The sequence below is a fragment of the Salmo salar genome, chromosome 10 (assembly GCF_965601325.2).
Source record: "Salmo salar chromosome 10, fSalSal1, whole genome shotgun sequence".
Lineage (NCBI taxonomy): Eukaryota > Metazoa > Chordata > Actinopteri > Salmoniformes > Salmonidae > Salmo > Salmo salar.
Window position 1 is genome coordinate 81140656 of NC_138300.1, and position 19499 is coordinate 81160154.

The 19499-nt window shown below is 41.3% G+C and overlaps 1 protein-coding gene across 2 annotated transcripts in view; it reads right to left on the reverse strand.

Annotated features, from left to right (window-relative positions):
* The window catches only part of LOC106561003 (Golgi apparatus protein 1), a 47206-nt gene that overhangs the window by 15008 nt on the left and 12699 nt on the right, over positions 1-19499 (reverse strand). Inside the window, exons 2-13 of one of the 2 annotated variants that reach the window (XM_045688119.2) lie at positions 16621-16650; positions 16323-16409; positions 15229-15444; positions 11118-11321; positions 10811-10882; positions 5136-5322; positions 3526-3740; positions 3190-3311; positions 2942-3043; positions 2511-2664; positions 839-877; positions 114-251 (exon numbers count right to left, since the gene is read on the reverse strand). In XM_045688119.2, the coding sequence (XP_045544075.1) occupies positions 114-251; positions 839-877; positions 2511-2664; positions 2942-3043; positions 3190-3311; positions 3526-3740; positions 5136-5322; positions 10811-10882; positions 11118-11321; positions 15229-15444; positions 16323-16409; positions 16621-16650 (1566 nt within the window). The remainder of the gene's footprint in view (positions 1-113; positions 252-838; positions 878-2510; positions 2665-2941; positions 3044-3189; positions 3312-3525; positions 3741-5135; positions 5323-10810; positions 10883-11117; positions 11322-15228; positions 15445-16322; positions 16410-16620; positions 16651-19499) is intronic. The other variant, XM_045688120.2, reaches the window with a different exon arrangement.

Consider the following 19499-nt stretch of genomic DNA (forward strand, 5'->3'; position numbering starts at 1 on the left):
GAAAGATTATCCCGCCAGCAGTTACAGGCTACAATAAATAGATGGATGATATGGTTTAATATGCAAGTGATAAGAATTGTGTGAGACAGACAGCAGGTGGTCTCCTCCAGTACCTGTCCAGACTCTGCCTTCTCACTGCACCACTTCCCCAGGTCGGTCATACAGCGCCTCTGCAGCTCCGGGTCCAGCTTCACATCCAGCGCCCTCTGGTGGAGGATACGCTGCACCTCCACTTTACAGTCCCGAGACAGCTAGGAAATATCAAAGAATAGAACCCAACATTATAGAGCTCGGGATCAGGGTTGGGGTCAATTCCCTTTCAATTCAGTCAATTGAGGCCAACCCTGTTGAGGATGCAGGACAAGAGACAACCAGAAAGTAGGGGACAAGAAAGACAAGCAAGCATCAATGCTAATGGAATGTCCCATCAAAATGAATGATACTGTTGCTTGTAGTGTACCTTCAGTATATTGATTGGGTGATCACAAGACATAATCCCACTGTTGTCAATGTCACCAAGCAACCATTCCAGTGAAATATTCAGAGATTATTCAGATTATAGTTATTTTCATTGCAAGGCTGAAGATCATTCCAGAGTATAGAGACCAATACATTACCTAATTCCACTTCTGACACCAATGCCACATTCAACATGTAAAGGTGCACACTGATACATCAAGTGATAAGCTATATAATTACATTTTCAGAAATGGTTTTCAAATTGACATTCGACAGCAACAAAAAATCCCAAATGTTCCCTCATTTTGACCAGAATCATCTTCAGGAATCAGAACCCAATCACATCACAATAATCATCATCATCACTGAACTTACTTACAATGTAACCTTGTTTTCCTGTTTGTTCCACTGCATTGACCTTTTAAAAAGGACAACACTTTCAGGATGTACTGAGGACAGATGTACGGTATTTCTAAAGGTCTAAGATCACTTCAGACAATGGTTCTTTATGTGATTATTGCAAGTAAATCTATATTGCTATTCCTCTACATTAGGCACTGATGCGTTTCCTGTGTGCAGTACGCTGTAGTCAATCATGAGTATATAAAGACAAACGGTTTGGACACACCTACTCATTCCAGGGTATCTTTCTTTTTACTATTTTCTACATTGTAGAATAATAGTGAAGACCTCAAAACTATGAAATAACACATACGGAATCATGTAGTAAACAAAAAAGTGTTAAACAAATCAAAATATATATTATATTTGAGTTTCTTCAAAGTAGCCACCCTTTGCCTTGACAGCTTTGCACTCTTGGCATTCTCTCAACCAGCTTCATGGGGTAGTCACCTGGAATGGATTTCAATTAACAGATTGTTATGGCAAGAACAGCTCAAATAAGCAAAGAGTAACAACAGTCCATCATTACTTTAAAACATGAAGGTCAGTCAATCTGCAAAATTTCAAGAACTTTTAAAGTTTATTCAAGTGCAGTTGCAAAAACCCTCAAGTTCTATGATGAAACCGACTCTCATGAGGACCGCCACAGGAAAGGAAGACCAAGAGTTACTTCTGCTGCAGAGAATACGTTCACTAGAGTTAACTGCACCTCAGATTGCAGCCCAAATAAATACTTCACAGAGTTCAAGTAAGAGAAACATTTCAACATCAATTGTTCAGAGGAGACTGTGCGAGTCAGGCCACCTTGGTGGAATTGCTGCAAAGAAAGCACTACTAAAGGACACCAATAGGAAGAAGAGATTTGCTTCGGCCAAGAAACACGAGCAATGCACCTTAGACCGAAGGAAATCTGTCCTTTGGTCTGATGAGGTACAAATTTGAGATATTTGGTTCCAACTGCCGTGTCTTTGTGAGAAGCAGAGTAGGTGAACGGATGATCTCCATGTGTGTGGTTCCCACCATGAAGCATGGAGGAGGAGGTGTGATGGTGCTTTCATGGTGACACTGACAGTGATTTATTTAGAATTCAAGGCACACTTAACCAGCATGGCTACCACAGCATTCTGCAGCGATACGCCATCCCATCTGGTTTGCGCTTAGTGGGACTATCATTTGTTATTCAACAGAACAATGACCCAACACAACTCCAGGCTGTGCAAGGGCTATTTGACCAATAAGGAGAGTGATGGAGTGCTGCATCAGATGACCTGGCCTCCACAATCCCCCGACCTCAACCCAATTGAGATGGTTTGGGATGAGTTGGACCGCAGAGTGAAAGAAAAGCAGCCAACAAGTGCTCAGCATATGTGGGAACTCCTTCAAGACTGTTGGAAAAGCATTCCTCATGAAGCTGGTTGAGAGAATGCCAAGAGTGTGCAACGCTAAAATATATTTTGATTTGTTTCACACTTTTTTGTTTACTACATGATTCCATGTGTTATTTCATAGTTTTGATGTCTTCACTATTATTCTACAATATAGAAAATATCAAAATAAAGAAAAACCCTTGAATGACTAGGTGTGTCCAAACCTTTGACTAGTACAGTATGCAAATATGAATGCATGTATGTCTATGGGTGCAATCCTACCCGCCGTCCCTGCTCCTCTGTGCGGTACGCATGGCGGTACAGACAGGAGAAGACGGCGCCGGGTGGCATCATCTCGCTGGTCTCGTTCCAGCCGTGGGTGTGACACAGGCGGGAGGCGTCGCCCTGGCACTTCTTATACAAGATGGGGTCCAGTCTGGGAGGTAGAATGTTTTTGTAAGGAACCGTCAATCAGATGCATCTAGAATGCCCTTTTTACATCAGCAGTTGTCACAGTGTTTCACAGTCCTCCGGCCTTGACCCCAAAGAGCAAGCAAGAGCACGATGGAGGACGAAGCCATACCAGGAAAATGCAGTGACCAGGCATAATAACAACCCTTATATTAAAAAGGTTAAAAGCTTAAAAAGGCTTTGAATGTGTGGAGGATCGCCATATGTCTGGAGGATCCCCATAAACTAGCATTGCCACTTACTTCCAGTCCCGTGCTATGAAGTACTGCAGCTCCAGCAGCCTGTGTTCACAGTCCTCCACCATCTTGTCTGTGTACAGGTGCTCCATCAGACACGACAGGATCCTACACAATCACAACAAACACACATTACCAGTGCTGAAGTATGACAGATAAATGATTATATATTAATTTTAATCACTGTTCTGGTAGTTCTCTTTCCTATTATCTATGTAAAGTGAGCAGGGGAGTGGTAGAGTTTGGTGACTCACATCGGGTCTCCGTTACGGATGTGTTTGCAGGCTGTCTGGATGACAGACTCACAGGCCTCGTTTAGGGCCCGGTCGATACGGTAGTCTGCCCCAGGGTCTGCCTCCTGGATCAAAGTCTGGAGCTGGGAGGGGTCAATAACAACCAACCAATCAATCGATAGAAATAAAATAAAAAACATTATTTGAAGCAGATACCTGTGTACAGTATGTCTATTTTCGTTCTGGTCCATGGCGGCTCTTTAAAGCTCCAAACTAAATGATTGTGCCCTTAATCTCAGTCTTGATAACTCATCTCCTAATATCTATGGTGAGATTTTGTAGGTGAACTGAACTCACAGCTTTCTGGCAGAGGTTGTCGATGGCGCCCAGGTCTCCTCGGCCTACCCTCATCAAACAGTGCAGGGTGCGTCCCTTGCGGTGGAGTCCGGAGCAGTGGGCCTCGATCTCCCCACGGCAATGCAGCACAATCTCTGGGCTCAGAGAGAAGTCCTCCATCAACATCCTCCTGTAGTCCAACATCTCCCCCTGACATTCCCCGCTCACCGTACGACCTAGAACACACACACACACACACCACGTCAGGAAATACCATGCAGGAACTGCAAGTAGGGCACTTGAAAGACATTTAATTTCATTAACTGAAGAGAAAAACACTAAAAGTAACACCAGTGTGACACCATATGAGAGTTTTGTACTCCAAAGGCAGATATACAGTACCAGTCAAAAGTTTGGACACACCTACTCATTCCAGGATATTTCTTAATTTGTACTATTTTCTACAATGTAGAATAATAGTGAAGACATCAAAACTAGGAAATAACATATGGAATCATGTAGTAACCAACAAAGTGTTGATATATATAATATATATATATATATATATTAGATTCTTCAAATTAGCCACCCTTTGCCTTCATGACAGCTTTGCACACTCTTGGCATTCTCTCAACCAGCTTCATGAGGTAGTTACCTGGAATGCATTTCAATGAACAGGTGTGCCTTATTAAAAGTTACTTTGTGGATTTTCTTTCCTTCTTAATGCGTTTGAGCATATCAGTTGTGTCGTGACAAGGTAGAGGTGGTATACAGAAGATAGCCCTATTTGGTAAAAGACAAAGTCCATATTATGGCAAGAACAGCTCAAATAAGCAAAGAGAAATGACAGTCCATCACTACTTTAAGAGATTAAGGTCAGTCAATGCGGAACATTACAAGAACTTTGAATGTTTCCTCAAGTGCAGTCTCAAAACCCATCAAGCGCTATGATGAAACTGGATCTGAACGGATGATCTCCGCATGTGTGGTTCCCACCGTGAAGCATGGAGGTGGTGGTGTGATGGTGCTTTGCTGGTGACACGGTCAGTCATTTATTTAGAATTCAAGGCACACTTAACCAGCATGGCTACCACAGCATTCTGCAGCGATACGCCATCCCATCTGGTTTGCTCTTAGTGGAACTATCATTTGTTTTTCCAACAGGACAATGACCCAAAACAAGGAGAGTGATGGAGTGCTGCATCAGATGACCTGGCCTCCACAAATCACCCAACCTCAACCCAATTGAGATGATTTGGGATGAGTTGGACCGCAGAGTGAAGGAAAAGCAGCTAACAAGTGCTCAGCATATGTGGGAACTCCTTCAAGACCGTTGGAAAAGCATTCCAGGTGACTACCTCATGAAGCTGGTAGAGAAAATGTCAAGAGTATGCAAAGCTGTCATCAAGGCAAAGGTTGGCTACTTTAAAGAATCTAAAATATAAAACATATGTTGATTTGTTTAACACTTTTTTGTTGTACAAAATAGTAAAAAAATAAAATAAAAAAATAAAAATGTGGAATGAGTAGTTGTGTCCAAACCTTTGACTGGTACTGTATATTTACAAAACATAAGAGACAGAACAGGTGGACACACAGATATAGGTTAGGAAGACACGAGCCAGCCCAACCTCTGTGTACGGCAGACTCCAGACAGAGCAGCAGGTAGGAGAGGCGTGCCTCGCGGGCGCGGGGCATGTTGGTGTCTGCGCTGCAGCGGTACTTCCTCAGGTCCGTCTTGCAGGCCTTGGCCAGGGAGTAGCTCACCTTGTAGTCCTGGGCAATCAGCTTCTGACGAGTGGTCAGAGCATCTCTGCACTGTGGAGGACAGCCACAACACACCACAGCTCTGGTCACAATCACTCTGACTTATTGACTAATGGCCAGAAGAATGGAAATAGAATGACCAGAACAGACATTCCAATGTTTCCCCTAGGATTTGTGGGCGTGGTAGTGGTCATGGCCAATGGCGCTGCCTCCACCCAAAAATGTAGAGGCCCTCCTCTTGGCCACAGAGACAACATTTTGCTGTTTTAAAGTAACTGCCCAGTGTTTCAGATTTCTATAATTACTTACAATACCAGTGAAACAGTTATTTCCCAAAAATATGTTAAAAAGCAGCTTTTCTTTGTTGGAATGGTGTGGGCGTACCCCAACAACAGAACGGTGTGGGCATATACCGTTTTTTTAAGTGTTTTTTCTCCAATTTATACTTTATAGGATGGGCATAGTCCCACCCACTGGGGAGCCAGGCCCAGTCAAATCAGAATGAGTTTTTCACCACAAAAGGGCTTTATTACAGACAGAAATGTTCCTGTTTCATTTGCTGTGTTGGTGGCTGGTCTCAGATTCTCCCGCAGGTGAATAAGCTAGATGTGGAGGTCCTGGGCTGGCGTGGTTACACTTGGTCTGTGGTTGTGAGGCCAGATGGACATACTGCTAAATTCTCAAAAATTCTCTAAGGTGGCTTATGGTAGAGAAATGAAAATTCTATTCTCTGGCAACATCTTGTGGACGTTCCTGCAGCCAGCATTACACGCTCCCTCAAAACATCTGTGGCATTGTGTTGTGTGTCAAAACGGCACACTTATTTTCACCAGCACAAGCTGCACCAGCATAATGATAATGCAGTTTAATCAGCTTCTTGATATGCCACACCTGTCAGGTGGATGGATTATCTTGGGAAAGGAGAAATGCTCATTAACAGGGATGTAAATAAATGTGTGCACAAAATTTGAGATAAATTATATTTTTGTGCATATGGATCATTTCTGTGATCTTTCATTTCAGCTCATGAAACATGGGACCAACACTTTACATGTCGTGTTTATATTTTTGTTCAGAATACATTTCAAACAATTACTCAGACGGATCAAAGGCCAACATTGGAATAATATTCAAATACATTTTTCATGTATATAAATAAAAAAAGCCTACATATCAAAGTGTAGGTGATATGCATATGCTATTGGCTATAGCCTTGTGTCCAAACCGATGCTGACAAGGGAAGCGCCAGAAAATGTAGCCAAACTTTAATGACAATTTTAATTTGCCAACATAAATATAGGCTTAACACCAGTCATTTTGACAAATATAATAAAGAATAATTAACATTTAACGTCTAAAGCAGGGGTATTCAAATACTGCCCTACAATGTCCGGAGCCTGCTGGTTTTCTGTTCTACCTGATAATTAATTGCATACAGTCCCGATTAGAGGGGAACAATGAAGCAAGCAGTGGAACTGGCATCGTGGTCAAAAGTTGAGTTTGAAGGGGTCTAAAGGCTTGATTCTTTCGACATACTCGAGGCAGATCAAATCGTCACAAGACCGGAGCGTGAAGGACAGTGCCTGTTGCACACCACACAGGCCAGTGGCGACCCGTCATTCAGAGCCCCACCTGTTTTGAGCCCCACATTTTTGCTAAAAATATATAATACAAAAAAAAAAATTGGGGCTTGCCTGTTATGCATGTAATTTTGGCATTAATGTAAAAATATATACACTACCGTTCAAAAGTTTGGGGTCACTTAGAAATGTCCTTGTTTTTGAAAGAAGATCACATTTTTGGTCCATTAAAATACCATCAAATTGATCGGAAATACAGTGTAGACATTGTTAATGTTGTAAAAGACTATTGTAGCTGGAAACGGCTGATTTTTTATGTAATATCTACATAGGCGTACAGAGGCCCATTATCAGCAACCGTCACTCCTGAGTTCCAATGGCATGTTGTGTTAGCTAATCCAAGTTTATCATTTTAAAAGGCTAATTGATCATTACCCACTACCCTGCCTTTCTAAGGTCTTCGAAAGCCAAGTCAACAAACAGATTACCGACCATTTCGAATCCCACCGCACCTTCTCCGCTATGCAATCTGGTTTCAGAGCTGGTCATGGGTGCACCTCAGCCACGCTCAAGGTCCTAAACGATATCTTAACCGCCATTGATAAGAAACAATACTGTGCAGCCGTATTCATTGACCTGGCCAAGGCTTTCGACTCTGTCAATCAGAGTCGAAAGAACACGGGAGAACAATAAGAACAGCCCATGTTCTGATTTCTGACATTGTACATTTCAAAAGTGCTAAACAAATAGTTATATGGACTACGTCCATCCTAGCTTGCTCATTAATGTCTAAATCGAAATTGTCATTAGAAACCACATTTTATTAAGCAAGTCAGCCATATAATTTTTCTAAATTTTTTTAAAAGGCAGTCAATGAGGCTGAATGAACTGTTTCGCTGCCAGACAAGGGTCCGCTGATAGCCAGGTGTAGCAGTGGAAAGATGTTGGGATTGCTGTTGTAAGCCCTAACAGTTTGTGGGCACCGTTTGTCGTCGATATAGTGAAATTAATGTATTGTTTAGTGTTGTGTAGTGGCTTTGCTGGCATGCATCCCACATTTGTTTTTTTTTGCCCCACAAAGATTTACATGTTAAAATCGCCACTAGCATAGGCGATCAGCATTTTGAAACTATTTAACCATAAACTTAAATCGTTTAATGCCATGAAACAAAAACGTGTCATGTTCTATTGGTTTTCAAACCAAAGTTATTTTATTGTCCAGCAGCCAACGGCATAATCAGTCAAATTAGTAATATATATTTTCATCTCTGTCATATGAAACCACTTGCGCGTGCAATGCACTTTTGAGATCAGTGTTCTCACTAATTGTATTTTGGAACATTCACGCGTAGCCTACAGCCATGCGCATTGTTGACCTTATAATATGAAGAAATACAACTAAACGGTCTTTAAAAAAAGATATATATTATGGGCAGCAGTTGTATGAATTTTGTATCTGTCATCCCAGAACTTCCCCAGCTTCTGTTTTAAACCGTCCTAGAAATACATTTTTTTGTCCCAAAGATGACGGGATGCCCTTAATTTCGAGCCCTGGAGGGAATTATTTTATAAAGGACAAAAAGTATTTGGTAATAATTGTCATATCGCAACATTTTAAAGGCTACCAAGGGTGACCAACCATCCTCCAGGAGAGCCTTAATGGGGCAGTGTTGTATTTTGAGACGGGCTTGAATATGCAAAGAATCCAATAGGTAGAGTGTAACCTACATTTGTGTCTGATTCACTATGGTAAAAAAGTTAGTAATGGATTGTATTTTGTAAAATGGTTCCTACAACAATGTAAAAAGGATGTTACAGACCTGTTTTTGGGGACAAGTGACTTGAGCTTTTGGAGAAGTAAAAATGAAGTCCTACCTGTCCAAAGGACAAGTGTAAAAAAAAAGTTAATGTCAAGCCCTGTTTTGCTATGGCTTATATCGTGTTCTTACGCAAATCAAAGTGACTCAAACATAAAATCAATAGATTACATTTTGTGGGCTTTAGATTCTCCCTGTCAAGTTTTTATTCTAAGGTTGTTTGTTCTCAAAGATGATCTTATTTTAAAAAAAATATAGCTCCATTATCTTTTCTACATACTTCATAACAGGTTTCAGTTGTTTAAAAAGGTGCAATATGCAGAAATAGCTGGTTTCCTGGTTGCTAAAATTCTAATAGCCCACTTCAGTTTGTGACAAAATAAGCCATGTATAGTGTAAAGAATCAACGTACTGTCTAAACCACTGTAAAATACACTACATGACCAAAAGTATGTGGACACCTGTGCATCAAACATCTCATTCCAAAATCATGGGCATTAATATGGAGTTGGTCCCCCCTTTGCTTCTATAACAGCCTCCACTCTTCTGGTAAGACGTTCCACTAGATGTTGGATTGCTGGGGGGACTTGCTTCCATTCAGCCACAAGTGCATTAGTGAGGTCGGGCACTGATGTTGGGTGACTAGACCTGGCTCGCAGTCAGCGTTCCAATTCGTCCCAAAGGTGTTCGATGGGCTTGGGGTCAGTGCTCTGTGCAGGCCAGTCAAGTTCTTCCACACCGATCTTGACAAACCATTTCTGTATGGGCCTCGCTTTCTGCACGGGGGCATTGTCATGTTGAAACAGGAAAGGGCCTTCCCCAAACTGTTGCCCCAAAGTTGGAAGCACAGAATCGTCTAGAATGTCACTGTATGCTATAGCATTAAGATGTCCCTTCACTGTAACTAAGGGCTCCTAGCCTGAATGATGAAAAATAGCCCCAGACCATTATTCCACCTACACCAGACTTTACAGTTGGCACAATGAATTGGGGCAGGTAGCGCTCTCCTGGCATCCGCCAAATCCAGATTCATCCGTCGGACTACCAGATGGTGAAGTGTGATTCATCACTCCAGAGAACGTGTTTCCACTGCTCCCAGAGTCCAATGGCAGTGAGCTTTACGCCACTCCAGCCGACACTTGGCATTGCGCATGGCGATCTTAGGCTTGCGTGCAGCTGCTCGACTACGGAAACCCATTTCCTGAAGCTCCTGATGAACAGTTCTTGGGCTGAAGTTGCTTCCAGAGGCAGTTGCAACCAAGGACAGACGATTTTTATGTGCTATGCGCTTCAGCACTCGGTGGTCCCGTTCTGTGAGCTTGTGTGGCCTACCACTTCGCGGCTGAGCCGTTGTTGATCCTAGATGTTTCCACTTCACAATAACAGCCCTTACAGTTGACCGGGGCAGCTCTAGCAGGGCAGAAATATTACGAACCGATGTTGGAAAGGTGGCATCCTACGACGGTGCCACGTTGAAAGTAGCGGAGCTCTTCAGTAAGGCCAGTCTACTGCCAATGTTTGTCTGGTCAGGGAGGCAGAGCTTTTATACACCTGTCAGTAATGGGTGTGGCTGAAATAGCAGAATCCACTAATTTAAAGAGGTGTCCAAATACTTTTGTATATAGCGTATTTTTTCAATAACCAAAAATATATTTTTTTCTACTGTTTTAAGGTGGTGTATAAAACCAAAAGTAAAAGACGCAAAAAGGAAACTCAAGAACGGGAAGCATAGAAATAGTGCACATAGAACAGATCTACCACTTCTTAGACTTGCTTTCAATGAGAGTGACAGATCTATAACTCACATTTCTATGTGAATTTGTTCAAGTAGCCCAAAATGTTACACATTGCAGCTTTAAGTTTACACCGAAAAAAATGTACCATCCCAAAAATTAAAATGTCAAATATATTTTGGTGAGTGGTGGTCCTGATTGAGCAGCTAAATTAACATAGGGGAAGGAAAGCATTACCATTTAACTATTTTCTCTCGATTATACTTTAGCCAACCATGCTGACATAATGCCTTGCAATCAAAGCATTATTCATATGGACAAATGACAAGAAGCAGATGATGGAAATTAATATTTTGGTAATGACTCTCCATTGGGAAATTTCAATCAGGCTAAAAAGCAGAAGTAGTACCTTTTCAGACATGGCCTCCTCAAATTTGTGGTTGAAGAGACACTTGTAAACTCTGCCCTCTCCAGCTGGAGTCTAGAAATCAAAGACAATGGAATTGTGATTCAATTAGCAATTATTTTTCACATTCACAAAGTGACAAAAACACCTTTTCAGTGAGCTGTGGGTTCAACTCTGATAAAAGTATGAACGCATCTCACTCTGAATCTTAATATTATGCCTCTTATTAAATGAAAGACTTGAGGGAATAAGAGAAGGAGCGAGGGAGAGGGGAAGGAGCGAGAGAGAGGGAGGGAGGCAATGTACTCACGTTTTCACAGAAGCGCTCGCGGTCCTCCCGGCAGGAGAAGTATAGGTATCGGTCCAGGTGGAAGTCGTCTGAGGAAAGTTCGGCCACACGCATGATGGCCTTCTTACAGTTGGCACCAATGGTATGGGCCCCGGGCTGCTCCTCTGCCTCCCTGACCAGACCCTTCTCCAGGCACGCTATCACCTCGCCTTGGGAGTGCACGTCCTTAGGAACATGGGGAGAGTGAGTTGGACAGGTTCAAATTGGCTAAAACACTGATGGGCCTTTGTGTACTGATGATGCATCTCTGTGTGAGGCCTGAAGAACTGTTAGCTCTCAGAGCAGCGCTTGAATCAGTTATAAAATGTTTCCTTTTAAATGATTTTTATGTGCGATTTAATATAACACACAACCACAAAAACCTACAAACAGCCAGAGGGGAGGGGAGGACAGATGCTAGTAAATATAGAGAAGCTAAATATTCAAAATATATATATATAATTTAATTCAGTGCGAGGAGTTATTGCTGTTGTGTTGCCCTGAAGACCGGGATTTGATTTCCGAAGGCATGGTCATTAATCATCTTGTACAAATTAATAATTCATTAGAGGAAGCCAGGATTAAAAATAGAGTACCAGTCAAAAGGTTTGGCAAGAGTGTGCAAAGCTGTCATCAAGGCAAAGGGTGGCTACTTTAAAGAATCTAAAGTCTAAAATATATTTAGATTTGTTCAACACTTTTTTGCTTACTACATGATACCATACCTACCCATTCCATATTTTGTCTTCACTATTATTCTACAATGTAGAAAATAGTAAAAATAAAGAAAAACCCTTGAATGAGTAGGTGTGTCCAAACTTTTGACTGGTACTGTATATTTGTTAACATGGAGTGTAGGAAGCATGGATAGGAGGTACAGGTGATACCATAAGTAATCACGCCCCCTTGGATTTTTACGAAGTGGGATTGAAAATTATTTAATTGTAATTTTCACAAAATACTCCATAATGCCAAAGTGAAAAGAGAATTATACAAATGTTTTCATATTAATAAAAAATTAAATAACAAAAATATTTGTTGCATAAGTATTTACCCCCTTTGTTTAAGCAAGCCTAAATTAGTTCATGAGTAAAATTTTGCTTAACTAAACACATAAATTACATGGACTATAATACATGATTTTTGAATGACTACCCTTGAATGACTATATATTTGTAATGGCAGTTACAACAATACTGAATGAACACTTATTTTAACTTAATATAATACATCAATAAAAATGTATTTAGTCTCAAATAAATAATGAAACATGTTCAATTTGGTTTAAATAATGCAAAAACACAGTGTTGGAGAAGAAAGGAAAAGTGCAATATGTGCATGTAAAAAAGATAACTTTTAATTAAGTTCCTTGCTCAGAACATGAGAACATATGAAAGCTGGTGGTTCCTTTTAACATGAGTCTTCAATATTCCCAGTTAAGAAGTTTTAGGTTGTAGTTATTATAGGAATTATAAGACTATTTCTCTCTATACCATTTGTATTTCATATACCTTGGACTATTGGACATTCTTATAGGCACTTTAGTATAGCCAGCCTAATCTCGGGAGTTGATAGGCTTGAATCATAAACAGCGCTGTGCTTCAAGCATTGCGAAGAGCTGCTGGCAAACGCAGGAAAGTGCTGTTGAATGAATGCTTATGAGCCTGCTGCTGCCTACCACCACTCAGTCAGACTGCTCTATCAAATCATAGACTTAATTATAATATAATAAACACACAGAAATACAAGCCTTAGGTCATTAATATGGTAAAATCCGGAAACTATAGTTGCAAAAACAAAACATTTATTCTTTCAGTGAAATACAGAACCGTTCCGTATTTTATCTAACGGGTGGCATCCATAAGTCTAAATATTGCTGTTACATTGCACAACCTTCAATGTTATGTCATAATTATGTAAAATTCTGGAAAATTAATTACGGTCTTTGTTAGGAGGAAATGGTCTTCACACAGTTCGCAACGAGCCAGGCGGCATAAACTGCTGTATATACCTTGACTCTGCTTGCACAGAAAGCAAGAGAAGTGACCATTTCCCTAGTTAATATTGCCTGCTAACATGAACTTCTTTTAACTAAATATGTATGTTAAAAAATATATACTTGTGTATTGATTTTAAGAAAGGCATTGATGTTTATGGTATGGTACATCGGTGCAACGACAGACCTCCTTGCTCACACACGCCTTTTCAGTTCTGCCCACAAATTTTCTATAGAATTGAGGTTAGGGCTTTGTGATGACCACTCCAATACCTTGACTTTGTTGTCCTTAAGCCATTTTGCCACAACTTCAGAAGTATGCTTGGGGTCATTGTCCATTTGGAAGACCTATTTGTGACCCAGCTTCAACTTCCTGACTGATGTCTTGAGATGTTGCTTCAATATATCCACATAATTATTCTCCTCATGATGCCATCTATTTTGTGAAGTGCACCAGTCCCTCCTGCAGCACAGCACCCCCACAACATGATGCTGCCACCCCCGTGCTCCACGGTTGGGATGGTGTTCTTCGGCTTGCAAGCGTCCTCCTTTTTCCTCCAAACATAATGGTCATCATGGCCAAACAGTTCTATTTTTGTTGTTTCATCAGACCAGAGGACATTTCTCCAAAAAGTACAATCTTTGTCCACATGTGCAGTTGCAAACCCGTGGTCTGGATTTTTTATTGCGATTTTGGAGCAGTGGCTTCTTCCTTGCTGAGCGGCCTTTCAGGTTACATCGATATAGGACTCGTTTTACTGTGGATATAAATACTTTTGTACCCGTTTCCTCCAGCATCTTCACAAGGTCCTTTGCTGTTGTTCTGGGATTGATTTGCACTTTTCACACCAAAGTATGTTAATCTCTAGAAGAACGCGTCTCTTTCCTGAGCAGTATGACAGCTGCGTGATCCCATGGTGTTTATACTTGCGTATTATTGTTTGTACAGATGAACATGGTACCTTCAGGGGTTTGGAAATTGCTCCCAAGGATCAACCAGACTTGTGGATGTCTACAATTGTTTTTCTGAAGTCTTGGCTGATTTCTTTTGATTTTCCCATGATGTCAAGCAAAGAGGCACTGAGTTTGAAGGTAGGCCTTGAAATACATCCACAGGTACACCTCCAATTGACTCAAATGATGTCAATTAGCCTATCAGAAGCTTCTAAAGCCATGACATCATTTTCTGGAATTTTCCAAGCGGTTTAAAAAGGCACAGTCAACTTAGTGTATGTAAACTTCTGACCCACTGGAATTGTGATACAGTGAGTTATAAGTGAAATAATCTGTCTGTAAACAATTGTTGGAAACATTACTTGTGTCATGCACAAAGTAGATGTCCTAACCGACTTGCTAACAAGTAATTTGTGGAGTGGTTGACAAACTAGTTTTAATGACTCCAACCTTAGTGTATGTAAACCGCCCACCTCAACTATATATAATCAAGGTATAGTATTTCATTTTTTTAATTACTTTTTGAGAAATGTTAGATTTCTCCCCCCACTCTGACATTGCAGTTTATTTTGAGTAAATACTTGACAAAAATTACAATTAAATCCATTTTAATCCCACTTTATAACAAAATGTGAAGAAATCCAAGGGGGGTGAATACTTATAATACCCACTGTAGTTAAGTATGCGACTGTAGGGAGAGCAAATAGGCTAGTCTCTTGGCCAGAGCCTAACACTGGAGCTCAAAGTAGCATAGCGAAGGCAGTAATTCAAACCTGACCACCCTATGCCCAAACCTCATGTAGTCATGTCATGTTTAAACACTTGTCAAAAAAAAACTGAAAACCAAACTAACAAATTAGAAACCAGCACAAACAAAATAGGCATATCCTGTGCCTGTCTGTTTTTGTGTTACCTCTACATATAGCACAGGGACAGATTCATACAAACCCAAAGCTTGAGCAGCTATTCCAAAAAAGCATCTTGACCAATTCCTGATATATATTAAAAGACCATTTTTTAAAAAAGACTGTGGCTTGTTGTTTTTATACACCTTCTTAGATTTTACAGGTTACTGCAAATTGTACTGGTCTTGAAAATGTGCAAAGACACCGGTGTGTATGAAGGCTAGAGCCAGCCTATTACCTTCTCGCCGGTGGAGATGCTGCCACAGTGCAGGGTGTTGATATCCTCGCGACATTTGTCCATGAAGCCACAGATGAGGCGGTAGTCACTGAACACAATGCTGGTCATCTTGATGATGTACTGGTTGCACTGGTACTCTGTGATGTTACCGCGGTGATCCACCAGGCAGGACACCAGGTAGCCCTTCCCTCTCTCCTCCGCTGCACATTCTTTTATCTGAAGGAAGGAGGAAAAGAAAATTACAGATTGTGTTCCTCATGGTCACAATATTTTTATTACTTATACTATACCTAATTCACATAGGATTCACGGTATGTTGTAGGGCTGCACAATTATCCACATTTGTATCCAAATTACAAAATTGACATGGCGATATCCATATTGCCAGTGGCTTCAATTTTTCTAATGTAATAAGGGTCCCCTGGGAAACTCTGACCAACACGTTGGTTCCTAGATAGATGGCTGGATTGCTAAAAAAAAGTAGCAACAAACCAAACATTGTCTAGAAAGTTGCATGGCTTGCTAGACTGACATATCCTAAATACATTTTTAAACAGATGAGTTTTTGGGCCGCAAAAAAAATAGAGCAGGTAACGTTGCTATTTGGACCAGTCTGCTGCATGCAGACTGCCGGTTTTGTGTTACTTTTTCATAATAACAACGACAAGTCGGACAACAACAATAGAATGTTCATGATTTAATGCGTGCCAAAGCCGGTAAGATGAAAGGGGACATTTACACTGAGGGGTTGGCGAGAACTTTAAATACATTACTGCAATCATGACTAGGTTGGTTGTCAGAAATAAAAGTACAGGCTTTGTTTGCCGGCATTACCTTTCAGTCGACAAAAAGTTGGCCGGTTTTCGTCTTGGTTTGAAAGGGATATTAGTTTGAACATCAAAGTCCTGTGAACATAGGGAGCTAAGGGCATGGGTGCTTTAGGCCTACTTAAGGGTATTCAAAGTGGTGTGTGTTGCTACTAGGTGCTCTACCAATTAAAAATGCTGTGTGTTGCTAGGTGCCAGGGACAGTGACACTAGTAGCATGAGGGACCTATAGTCAGAGCCATAAAGCAAGCTAGCCAGCCAACTTACATCGGTGATGGTGGTCTTGCACACCTCCACAGCCACAGACTCAAACTTGGGGTCGGTCGTCAGGTTCAGTTTGTAGTTCCAAAGGAGCTGGGGGGAGAGATTAAACATGTCTATTGATAGCTCAAAGAAAAGCCTAGGAGTACAAGGCCACCGTGTGTGTGGGGAATTTCAGCTAGGGCGTGATAGCCCCCTCTTGTGGTCAGACCTGCTAACAACGCTGTATTAAAATGATGACTGGCATTCAGTTCCACAAACTGAAAGGATGGTTTAATGATGTGGGAGAGTTCAGAACACTTACATGGTTGCAGTCAGCAGCAATCTCTGTTTCCTGGAGAGAAATAAGAGAGAACAGTCAAACTATGATCATAACCATAAAGAATATACATTTGCAGCCTATTCGCTGCTGCTTTTTCAAAGCCTATGTCAGATACTGTGTAATTAGCTCTACAGAGTGTAATTTGCTCAATATTAGGAGTTGAGACATACAGTGGACATCATTAGAAAGAAGAGCTTCTCCAATTTTCAATGTTGTTGCTAGCGATATTCATAACATTGAAAGGATTTATTTATTTTTGTGTCTTAATTGATCACTGCCCAGCATTTTTCCTACTCTTTACAGTTATTTTAATTATATTTTCACGGACCCCCTGCAGTAGAGTTCCGGCAGACCCCCAATTGAATAACCCTGTTATAAACATATAATTTAATTTCATCGTTAGAATTCAGTCAATTTATCATGATATGGATTTGTGTCTATATCGCCCAGCTCTACTAACCCACACGGTTTTATAGATAGATGAGCATCCAGGGCACTCTGTGTATCCATACTGACACCTAGGCTACATCATAAAAAGACCATATTCCCCCCTTTACCAATGCACCCAGAGCTTCTCTGTGCCATTTAATTCCAAATCTACAAAAAGTCTGTCACATTAGGAATAAGGACTTAAATCTTGGGGAAAAGTCACTAAGCAAAGCCATGGTCAGTGTCGTGTGGGACCAACAGGCAAAAATCTCAATTAAAGATGCACTGCTGCCTACTACGTCACAGACGGGTTGGTTATTTAGCAACAAATGGGGCAAAACAGACGGTGTTGGGTTAGATTGTTGACCGCATGTAAACTATATTTAGTCTCCAATGTTTATTGGATACATAAATCAATTTGCACATCTCAAATACATTGTTACTGTTGTTGGTCAGCTAGCTAGCAACTTTTAGCCATATTAGCATAGACGCCACATCAGTCAAAACACCTCAAACAAGACATGTTATGAAGAACCAGATCGCCTAAAACTAGCTGAAACAAGTCACATACGTTTCCCCACATGGCAGCTTCTTGTCATTGTTTCTAGCTATCTGGCCATCCAGAATCACAACACACTGCCTTCTGCCCCATTGAAGCATGTGCGTTTAGAGAGAGCTAGGTTTGTTGTTTTGTAAAGGTTTGAAAGTCTATTGAAACAGTTTTGTTACTAGCTAGTTACGTTTTGAGTTTGGATCCTGCAAAGCGGTTGGCATCAGTTGCTGGGACCGCTACTATCTAGCCAGTGATGCTGCCGACCAAGGCCGGGTCTAAAGAGCTGTTTGACGTAGCAGCTAGACTAGCTGCCTATCAAGCTAGAGGGGTTGAGAGCTTGAACGCAGCCCGTGACACGGTTAGCCATTGTGGCTGGGACCGCGGATTGTCCCAGACTTTTGTTGATGTTTACGACCTTCCCTCCAACCTACCCTGTCTAGAACTGCGAGGAATAACAGCCTAACCTATGTTGTTACCATGACAAAAGTCCAAAACCGGCGGGAGTACAGTTGAGGACAGTGCCGTCTCTGTATCACAGGTGAAGGATTTATAAAAATAAATAAAAAATAAAAAAGTTCTACAAGCAGTTGTTACAACAAGAAAATAGCTTCAAGTGTTGTCCAAATACTAGTGGAGTCAACTAATAAAATAATAGACTACCTGACCAGAGGTCCAGGAACTGAAGAACAGTTTGCAGTTCTCCTAGGGTCAGCTCGATGAGTTTAAACAGGAGAAAGACAAGATGACAGCACTGTAAGTAATCAGATTTTTAATCTTGAGGGACAATCAAGGCGGAATAACATGGTTGTGGACAGAATTGCAGACACCTGGACAGCGTCTGAAGACAAAGTGAGGGAAATACTCAAGAGACACTGAAGATGGAGCACAGGAAGATTGTGGTGGAGTGCGCCCACAGGACTGGAAAATCCACCACTGGCCCAGGTGACAGGCCCAGGCCAATAGTGGTCAAGTTACTGGCAGCAAGGTCAAGGTAGCTGTTCTGGAAAGAGCCAAGAACTTGAGAGCAGTGAGTGTGGGGACATTGCTTACATCCGCTATGCAGGGTTTCCTCGGCGTTCATTTAAGTGTGGCGCTGCGCCACGGCAGAATCATTGCCGCCACACAAAAAGAATCATCCGATTTCTACCAAGCAAAGTTTCAATAAAGTTCTGTAAAGCACATTCGTTGGCTAGCTCCCAGCATACTCATGCAGGGTAATAAAGACATGACTTGGGACTGTGCTCAGCTGTTTGTTTCACTAACGGTAGCTGGCTCGTTAGCTAACGTTACATGTGTGATCTTACGTTGTTTACCTAGTTAGGTTCATTGTTTACCTAGCTAGCTACATGTCTTAAGCTAAAGTGTACTGTTAGCTAGCGTTATTATTCGTATCCCAGAGGCGTATGCTTTTCTAGTTAGGAGCCTAATGTTAGCTAGCTAACATTGAACCTGGTTGGTTAGCTCCCAGCATATTCAAGCAGGTTAGTAACGACATGATTTGGCACTGCTGTTCGTTGTTGTTTAACCTGTTATGGCTAGGGGGCAGTATTTTCACGGCCGGATAAAAAACGTACCCGATTTAATCTGATTATTACTCCTGCCCAGAAACTAGAATATGCATATAATTATTAGCTTTGGATAGAAAACACTCCAAAGTTTCTAAAACTGTTTGAATGGTGTCTGTGAGTATAACAGAACTCATTTGGCAGGCCAAAACCTGAGAAGATTCCATGCAGGAAGTGCCCTGTCTGACAATTTCTTGCCCTTCTTGATTATCTCTATCCATTACAGGGGATCTCTGCTGTTACGTGACACTTCCTACGGCTCCCATGGGCTCTCAGAAGGCAGCAAAAAGCTGAATCGTGGCTTTGCAGGCTCT